The sequence below is a fragment of the Ahaetulla prasina genome, chromosome 12, assembly GCF_028640845.1.
Source record: "Ahaetulla prasina isolate Xishuangbanna chromosome 12, ASM2864084v1, whole genome shotgun sequence".
Classification (NCBI taxonomy): Eukaryota; Metazoa; Chordata; class Lepidosauria; order Squamata; family Colubridae; genus Ahaetulla; species Ahaetulla prasina.
The window spans coordinates 2,788,501-2,798,598 of record NC_080550.1 but is presented as its reverse complement, the minus strand read 5'-3'; the positions used below and the strand labels follow the sequence as shown (position 1 = coordinate 2,798,598).

Sequence of the window (10,098 nt, the reverse complement as noted above, 5' to 3'; positions counted from 1 at the left end):
GTTGAACACGTAGAAAAAACGAGATCTACAAAAATGATCACCGCAGAAAAAATGAGATATAGCAAAATCGTCACCACTTCAGTTAATACTTAGTTGGCTAACTTTTAGCATGAATTACGGCCTTACAACAGCTTCCCATGGAGCGAAGCAAGTCTTTTAGTTCTGCAGCTGTTATCATGTGAAACCAAGATTGAAGGATGGCTTCTAAGAACTGGGTTTTATTGCTGGGTCGCTTCTGTGACTAACAAGTTTCTTTAATTGGCTCCATAGATTTTCAATTGGGTTAAGGTCTAGGATATTTCCAGGCCATTCCAGCAGTGGAATAGGATTATCTTGAAACTCCAAAAAAATAGTGGTGTTATTAGCCATCAGACCTCAAAAATACACTTTTCCCAAAAGGTTTCCACGATTTTGGCCACTACTGTATGTGGGCTCACATGATTCCCATCATTCTCCTTGCCTATTTTTGCCCTTCGTTATTCCATCCCTTTTTCCTCCAGTTGTCCCTTCTCTCTATCCCCCCCCCATCACATTCCCGATTCAAGAAATGATCTAAAATGGTAACAGGTAAACAAAAGTGTTTATTGGCGTAAGCTTTTCTTGCCAACCAAATCCTTTTGAGAACAGGTGTTTATTTTATTGTTTTTAAAGGTAAAAGACAAAGGTCAACTCATATACAAAAAAAGGCCTCTCTTTAGAGCAAGAATAAGATATTGCTTTTTATGTAGGTTAAGATAAAATGTTCTTTTAAAAGAAGAGCACGGCTTGCTATTATTGTAAAGCTACCTTCCAAATCGCAAATCCATTAATGTGGTCAGGAGCTTAATTGATGGCTATAACAAAGGGCATGAGCAGGAAGGTCATATTAAGGAGTGAAGCCAGTTTTTTAAAAAAGGCACCAGAACAGATGTTTTCTCTCTAAAGCAAAGGCACATTGTTAATCCGGATTGCAAATCAAAAGCTGGAGGAGGGGAGGGGGAGAAACGGTGTGAAAAGTTCACCCCCAGGAGTCCGGAAGCTTCAACTTCTGCCCAAAAAAAAAAAAAAAAAGAACAACACCCTACGTTCGGATTTTGCACTATATGTAAAATCCGGACTTCTTCCAGGCCTGTAACAGGTTTCCATTGCAAACAAACCGCCCTCCTTTTTTAGGGCCATAGCATTAAAGCGCTATTTTAAAAAAATCCAGAGACCATCCAGTCGGGCCCGTTCCAAAGGTCAGAGGCCGCAGGAATGACGCAAAAATAAAATAAAAGAATAATAATAATAAAAGCGATGCATAGACAGGAGGGCGAAAAATGGGGAAAGCTGTAGCTACTCCAAACGTCCGAGAGAATTTGGAATCGTCCTTCTACCGTTTGCGGTTTACTTGGGGAAACTGTCTGTCTTCTCCGCGGGATCCACTCCCGAGCCGCCTTTTCACCCAGGATCGCATGGTTTAAGCAGGTTTACTGTACTTGGAAAGAAGTTCCGAGGCAAGTGGGCGAAAGGCCCGGCTTACAATCCCAGAAATTCTCGGGCGGCAAAACCCGAAGCCTCTAACCGCCTAATTTGGCTGCGCGATCCGCCAAGTCGTTGGGTCGCCTGTTTCCAGCCCGAGCAGAATCACTGCGACATTCAGGGCCGAATGGACGGCGGTTCAAGTCTCGAAGATCCAGAAAAACCTGGCAAGTGACGGTTTGGGCTTGCACGTGGGAACTCCACTTCCAGCGGACTGGCGGGAAGACGGACCTTCGCTAGGCAGGGTGCGTCTTTCGGGGCCGAGCCGGAGCTGGCGCTCTCTAGAAGTGAAAAACCGTCTCCGGGAAGCGGAGGGGCAGGTAGGACAGGAAGGGGATGCCCAGCTGGTAGAACCGGCCCGGGAAGTGGGAATCCAGCACCAGCGAGGCGTTGAAAGCCGGGCGCGCTTCGCTGCTTTCGCCGGGCCCGCCGCTGCTCACCAGCTGGTCCAGTTTGGAGACGGCCGCGCTGGGCTCGCCTTTGGCCGGTGCCGCCAGGACCTTCCGCGCTAAGATGCTCTCGATGCTGAAGCTGCGAGGCTTGGCCAAGCCCCGCGGGGGTCGGAGCGGGTCTGCCCGGTTGGCAGCCGGCGCCGCAGCCCGCGGGGGCGCCTCGGGGCTCTGGAGAAGCCTGGCGGCCGAGGGCGCCCAGAAGCGCGCGGCGGGACCCTCTCCACGGCTGGGCGCTGGATCCTCGGGGCGCAGCGGGGAGAAGCCAGCTGGGAAACCCCGGAGGGGCGGCTCGATTGGGCACGTTTTGGAGGCTTGCTCTCCAGCCGCCGTGGCCGCCAGCCGGCTCCGCGCGTCTTCCTCCTCCTCCTCCTCCTCCTCTTCCTCCTCTTCCTCCTGGCCGCCGGGACTCGGCTTCAGCTCCTCCTCTGCGCCGGGCTGGAGGGGGAGGCGGGGGCGCTGCTGCTGGCCGCTGGGGGGGTTGGAGAGGCGCCTCTTGGGGGTTTCTGCGGGGGCTCCTTCCCGGTCGAGCCCGGCCTCGTCCGCTGCCTGCGGACCCCCGCGGACCTTCCTCTTCCTCCGCCGGTAGTTCCCGTGCTCGAACATGTCGGTGCAGCGGGGATCCAGCGTCCAGTAGCTGCCCTTGCCTGGGCGGCCCTTCTCGCGGGGCACCTTGACGAAGCACTCGTTGAGCGAGAGGTTGTGGCGGATGGAGTTCTGCCAGCCTTGCTTGTTGTCGTGGTAGAAAGGGAAACGCTCCATGATGAACTGGTAGATGCCGTTGAGCGTCACTTTCTGCTCCGGCGCCTGCTGGATGGCCATGGCGATCAGCGCGATGTAGCTGTAGGGCGGCTTCTGCGGGGACTCCTGCCTGGGCAGCACCCCCGACGCCGGGCCGAAGCCCAGCGCGCCCGACAAGGCTCCCCGCTCGGCCCCGTAGAGGTAAACCATCGGGGCGGGCAGCTGGCCGGGGTAGAGCTGGCTCATGGCAGATCCGGAGTCACTCCGGCGCGCGGGAGCGAGGTCCAAGGAAAGCGAGGGACCTCTCCAGGCCTGGCCGGAGCTGCCTGCGTTGGGCCCGCTGGCGACGGCGCGTCCTGGCCTCTGGCGCGCCTGCTCTCCTTCTGCCCCAGCTGCATAGCGCGCGTTTTTCCCCCCAGAAGTGGGGAGGGGGGAAAAAAACGAAGGGAAAAAAAAAAGAGGAGGAAGAAGAAGAAGAGGAGGAAGAGGGGGGGCGCAGAGGAAACGTGCGATGCTTGTTGTAAGTTTGCGATGCTGTGTTGACTTAGGGCTGGAAAAGAAACGGGCTGCGATAAACAGCCGCGGAGCGCGCCGCAGCCCACCCACATTAATTAACGTTTCCCTGCAAAGGCTGCAGCCCTTCCACGTGGCTGGGCTCGGAGCGACCGAGAAGGGGGGGCCTCCCCCCGCTTGCGCCCCTTCATTTGTTTATAGCATTAGTCTGTTGATAAGTCTGACCACCCAAGTCGAATCAAGCTGTGTTTATTTGGAAAAATTTCCGGGCACCCAATATATAAACGCACCGATCTGATGTTTGAAAATCTCACGTCCAACCCGCCTCCTCGGCCGGGCCCTCCCTTCGCCCCCGCGCCTTCCGCTTGCACCGCCCACCGGCTGGGTCCTTCCAGCGCCCCGCCGCCCTGGGAGGCTGGAAAGGAAAGAGGGCGTCGGAGGCGCAGCTGAGCGCGAGGAGGAACCTTCCTTCCTCCCCACCCCCTCCATCCATCCTCCTCTTTTTTCTCTTCCTTCCTTCCTCCCCGTTTCCTTCTTCCCTTCTTCCCTCCCTCCCTCCATTCAGCCATCCTCCTCTTTCCCCTTCCTCCTTCTCTCCCTTCCTTCCTTCCTTCCTCCCTTCTTTCTTTCCTTCCTATCTCCTTCCTTCTTCCCTCCCTCTCTCCATCCATCCATCCTCCTTTTCCTTTCCTCCCTCCCTCCCTTCCCATTTCCTTCCTTCTTCCCTCCTCTTTCTCCTTCCTTCCTTCCTTCCTTCCTTCCCCTCAGCCGGAAAGTTTTGTTCATTCTATCCACCACCCTGATGGCAAAGGGCAGGAGAGCCTGGTACCTTAAGCCAAACCTCTTGAAGAGACAAGACAAACTCTCCAATCTTCCCGTCAAAACATCTCTCACCCAGCAGCCCCGCCCTTTCTGAAAAGCCTTCTCTTGTAACCCCTCCCAAAAGAATACCTGTCTCATCGCCAGGCCTCATCAGACCACAGCAGTACCTTCTCCGGCCGTCTGTCTTGGTCTGCGGAAGTCCTCGTGGGTACCAACATCCACAGCTGTATCCCAAAAATGCCCCAGTTTCGTTGCTTGGAAGGATTTTTTTTCACTTTCAGGGAATGATGGTTAGATCCAGTCTTAAAAAGCTGGAGGTGGGGGCAGGAAATCACCCTCTTCTCCATTTCTCATTCCCCTCCCTGACCAGGATAAACTAGGTTAATTGTTAACACATCTCACTTATTGAATTAGCAGTTGGGTGGATGCCTTTATCTGGAATGAAATTGCACTTATTCCAATGGTCCTTTGCTTGCTTGTCATCTCCCCTCCTCCCTCTGTGCTTGGAGTTAAGTTAATTACTTAGTTAGCTTTGTTTATTTCTACAGGGAAAACCCCACCAAATGTTTTCACTGCTACCCAGCCCCAAAGGTGGACACAAAGGCCCTGTCTACTCTGGGTCTTTTCCAGTTCCAAGCAAGTCAATCCCCACCTTTCCTCTTCCACCACTTTGCTTCTAAATTAGCCTTTGGGGCCTTCTCATTTTGGTCTCATTCTTGGGTCTGCTTTACATGCAACTTCTCTTGGTGAGCATTGCATGTGGCCAGGATGGATGGATGGATGGATGGATAGATAGGTGAGTGGGGAGAGAGGGGGGAGAGAGAGAGAGAGAGACCCCGAAAGTCAAACAGTTGACTTTCATGCCTAAGGCAGGACTAGAACTCCCAGTCTCCTGGTGAATGCTCCAAAGTCACCCAACCAGCTTTCATGCTTAAGGTGGGACTAGAACTCCCATCTCCTGGTGATTGGCCCAAAGTCACCCAACCAGCTTTCATGCCTAAGGTGGGACTAGAACTCCCAGTCTCCTGGTGAATGGTCCAAAGTCACCCAACCAGCTTTCATGCTTAAGGTGGGACTAGAACTCCCATCTCCTGGTGATTGGCCCAAAGTCACCCAACCAGCTTTCATGCTTAAGGTGGGACTAGAACTCTCTCTCTCTCTCTCTCTCTCTCTCTCTCCTCCCCCCTACCCCCCTCCCTCCCTCCCTCCCTCTCTCTCTCTACACACACACACACATACAGTTACCCAGCTGGCAACTGGAGCGTGTCAGCTGCAAACACCATGCATGCCATATACAAAGTGTGAAGCTTCCTGCTTTGAATAGACTATTTCTTCTAATAACCAGAGGCAGGTCTATATTCAAGCCATTGCAAACTTCCTGCAAAAATTAACACACTTTTGTTACCGCATGCATTTTCATGGATCACCGCTTCATCAGCTGTATTGACAAATCTGAATTGGTCCTTCTATGGCCCTGGAAGGGAAACAACTTTGTTTTCAGCTTTGAATGGAGCTGAACCCGATATTACCCTTTAACATTCCTTTCAGGGTTTTTCTTTTTTTTTTTTTTTTAACCAGACAGGTACACTTTCCCTGGCTTTGGAGAAGCAAAATAAAAGTTTCACTCCAAAATCGATAAAGGACAAGATGAACAGCATCAGAAACAGCCTGGATGCAAAGTCATGTTAGTTTAATTTTTGCATTTAACACAATCGCTCTCCAAAGAGTGAATTGTTTTCACCTTCGATGGCTGTAAGACAAAAGACAAGTAGCAAATTTGGGGGAGATTTTTCTGAGAAAATCTCCCCATCTCCCTACTTTCATGAATGCTAAAGTCTTCAGGTAAAGGCAGTAAATTCTCAACCTTGGCCTCTTTAAAATGTGTGGACTTCAACTCCCGGAATTCCCCAGTTGGCAACTCATCTGTAGCCCATCCATTTTTCATTCTGTGAGTGTTTCTTTTACTCACAGGAGAAAGTATGTTAGGACCATACTCTTCCTTGTCTCAATTTGGCCAGCTCATGAGATTGTAAACTTGGGTTTAACCTCCATCAAAAGTTCTGCTGAAGAACGGTGGACAATTCTGAAAAACCTGCTCAGACAGAAAGCCAGCTTCATCTTGGCGGTCAAGTGAGACTAAGGTAGCATGAAAGGGAGGTAAGCCTTGTGCTGGAGAACATTTCAAGGCAACCAAGTCATGAGCAATGAAAGATCTCCCTCTTTGTAGTCTCGCTTGGCTTTGAGTTAAGTCCTCGGTCGAATGACCTCCTGAGGTCGTTGAAAAGCTAAATTTGGTTTGACGTCCAGGGGTGTCCAACTTTAAAACCTGTGGACTCTCGGAATTCCCCAGCCAGCATCGCTGGGAGATGAAGTCCACAGGTCTTAAATTTGCCAAGGTTGGACACTCCTGGTCCGGAGTGGGGAAAATTCCCTTGTTTGAAGGACAAAATTAAAATCAAGGCAGTAAATCTAAATTTACTAAATTTACTAAATCTACTGCACTAAAATCTGCACTACTATTAATCTTCTCATCGTTCCCATCACCAATCTCTTTCCACTTATGACTATATGACTGTAACTTTGTTGCTGGCAATCCTTATGATTTATATTGATCTATTGACCATCAATTGTGTTGTAAATGTTGTACCTTGATGAAGGTATCTTTTCTTTTATGTACACTGAGAGCATCTGCACCAAGACAAATTCCTTGTGTTGGCCAATAAAAAATTCTATTCTATTCTATTCTATTCTATTCTATTCTATTCTATTCTATTCTATTCTATTCTATTCTAAATGATCTTCAAGGGCTGCCTTGATTGCTGCCTTTGTTGAAGGCAACCAAGTCTCTCCTAACTTGAAGAAGAAGCCATGTGGCACCGTCTGGTTCCATTGTGGCCACCCAGGAGGTCGCTTCTTCTCCCCAGCCTTCCCTCCTTGCTCCTTGAAGAGCAAACTCAAGCAAAGTGGTCTCGTATGTGTTTGACATTCAGCCCTCTGCTATAATCCAAACCTTTTGTGTGTGGAGAAGGGGAAGGTATCCTTTGATGGCATTTGAGGACAGATTATTATTTTTGTGTGTGTGTAATTACCTCCATTCCGGGGTCATTCGGGGATGGGGAGCCCCCCCCAAACGTCGTTAGAAAGGGAACACTTAGCAACACACACCATCCCCCCAAAAAAAAGAGCCTGAGTATTTGTGATCTCCAGCCTGTTGCTTTACATTATGTACTTTCCTGTTTACAAGAAAAAAATGGGGGGGGGGATTTACAACAACTTTACAAGAGCACACAGCTGGATGGTGATTATATAAAGCTTCGGGGATGGTTAGCTTTTGTATAAACGTTTGGTGAGTCTGATATTTATCTCTGTTTTTATTTACTGGCGTCATAGGTTAGTTCAAAGATGGTTGGAGTTCAGAAAAAAAGGTGCATGCACACGCACACACGTGTGTGTGTGTGTGTGTGCGCAGGGGGGGGCAGGGGGGGAGGTTTGATGGTCTGGGAGAGACAAAGGATTTGACACAGGCCTCCATTCACCATGTGCGTCTTTCTGCCTTCCCCTTCCCGAGCCCTGCCCTAACTTGAGAAAGGTGCAAAAATACGACATCCCGAGCTCTCCTTTATTGAAACCATCAAGTTACTAGTCCCCTTTTTGGTCCCAGAGTCACGGAGCTAAATCTACAGAAAATTCCCTGTCACCTCTTCTCAAGCCCTGCCCTAAAACTTGAAAAAGGAGTACAAATATGACATCCCGAGCTCTCCTCTATTGAAACCACCAAGTTACTAGTCCCTTTGAAACTCCGAAACTCTCTACTTTTTGGTCCCAGAGTCCCGGAGCTAAATTGACAGAAAATTCCCTGTCACCTCTTCTCAAGCCCTGCCCAAAAACTTGAAAAAGGCGTACAAATATGACATCCCGAGCTCTCCTCTATTGAAACCATCAAGTTTACTAGTCCCTTTGAAACTCTGAAACTCTCTACTTTTTGGTCCCAGAGTCCCGGAGCTAAATCGACAGAAAATTCCCTGTCACCTCTTCTCAAGCCCTGCCCTAAAACTTGAAAAAGGAGTACAAATACGACATCCCGAGCTCTCCTCTATTGAAATCATCAAGTTTACTAGTCCCTTTGAAACTCCGAAACTCTCTACTTTTTGGTCCCAGAGCTAAATCTACAGAAAATTCCTAGGCACCTTGCCAGAAGCTGGCTGAAAGTGCAAATCCCTTGCCTGTGGCAAAATATTTTCACATATATTTTGGACCTGTGCAAGATATATTTATTATTTGATCAAGCTTGTATGCCCCTTCAATTAAGAGATTCTCTGTAGCAGGGGTCTCCAACCTTGGCAACTTTAAGCCTGGAGGACTTCAACTCCCAGAATGCCCCAGCCAGCTTTGGCTGGGGCATTCTGGGAGTTGAAGTCCTCCAGGTTTAAAGTTGCCAAGGTTGGAGACCCCTGCTCTGTAGGCTTGCAAAGCAAAGAATGACAATGCCTTATACTTTATGGCTTCCTTAAAGAGAAATGATATTTCTTGCCCCTCGCATCAAGAGCCAGAGTTAAGAAAACTGGTCCATTGGAAGCAGAGGTGGAGCAATAATATTACACATAAATACAGGTGGTCCTCGATTTACGACAGTCCATTTAGTGACCGTTCAAAGTTTCAACAGCACTGAAAAAAAGCTGATTGATGACCAGTTTTCACACTTGCGTCCCCATGATCACACGATCCAAATTCAGAGGCTTGGATCAATCAAATTAAGAGCATACTTATGTCCGTTGCTGTGTCCCAAGGTCACGCGATCCCCCTTCTGCGACCAAGCGAATCACCACGGCTGTTAAATGAGTACACAGGGTTGTTAAGCAAATCTGGCTTTCCCGTTGGCTTTGCTTCTCTGAAGGTCACAGACGCTGATCAGGTGACCACCCAGGGACACTGCGACCGTCATAAATCTGAGCCACTTGCCAAGGATCTGAATTTTAATCAGGGGAATATGCTGCAATGTTTTAAAAAAACAGTCATAGGTCACCTTTTTCAATGCCGTTGTAAGTTTGAATGCTCACTAAATGAATTCTTGTAAGTCGAGGACCACTTGTATAAGGAGGCCAACTCACACGTTCTTCACAGTCCCTTAACAATTCAAAGCACTGAGCGGGGGGTCTCCAGGGGTATGTTCAAAAAAGCCAACATGGCCAACCCAAGGTCCATCGGAATAGAGCTGGAAAGGGGCCTTGGAGGTCTTCTAGTCCAGCCCCCTGCTCAAGCAGGAATCCCTATGCCGTTTCAGACAAGTGGCTGCCCAGTCTCTTCTTTAAAAAAACCTCCAGGGATGAAGCACCCACAGCTTCTTGTGGCAAGCTGTTCCACTGGTTAATTGTCCTCACTCTCAGGAAATTTCTCCTTCATTCCAGGTTGCTTCTCTCCTTGATTAGTTTCCATCCACTGTTTCTTGTCCTGCCTTCTGGTGCTTTGGAAAATAGCTTGACCCCCTCTCCTCTTTCTGGCAGCCCCTCAAATACTGGAATGCTGCTATCATGTCCCCTCTAGTCCTTCAAACCAAGTGGGCCTTCTTGTCGCTGCCCAGTGCAGTTTTTTGGGGGTTGTGGGTTGTTGTTGTTTTTTGTTTGTTTTTTGAACCATGCCCTGCAGATAATTCCTGTCTGACTAATTGCCTGATGAGATGGCTCAGTGGCTAAGACACTGAGCTTGTCGATCAGAAAGGTCGGCAGTTCAGGTACGAACCTAGTACAGGTTTCCTGCATGAGCAGGGGGTTGGATAGGGGCGAATGCAGCCAACCAGCAATCCTGGCTAAAACCGCCCCGACCAGCCATTCCGAGCTGGCTAAAACCGCCCCGACCAGCCATTCATACCCACCTTTCCGAGGGGAGATCGGAAATCGCGGGCTAGAAAATGCGGGAGGCTTGCAAGAAGCTAAGCGCAACCTCTTTCGGCTAAGCCTATTGACGGACGCCCTCCCCGCGGGAAGCTTCCACGCGTCTCTTTCTAAGCACCAGAAAGCCGGGGCGCAGCAGAAAAGGGAAACACGCGAGTTTTGGGGGAGCAGAAAAGGGAAACACG

The 10,098-nt window shown here is 49.6% G+C and overlaps 1 protein-coding gene across 1 annotated transcript; it reads right to left on the bottom strand.

The window, feature by feature from the left end:
* Positions 1 to 600: 600 nt before the first annotated feature.
* FOXL1 (forkhead box L1) lies at positions 601 to 3,565 on the bottom strand. Its single transcript, XM_058155021.1, has one exon. The coding sequence runs from the start codon at positions 2,934 to 2,936 to the stop codon at positions 1,782 to 1,784; it is 1,155 nt and encodes a 384-aa protein (XP_058011004.1). The 5' UTR covers positions 2,937 to 3,565; the 3' UTR covers positions 601 to 1,781.
* Between the last annotated feature and the right edge of the window lie 6,533 nt (positions 3,566 to 10,098).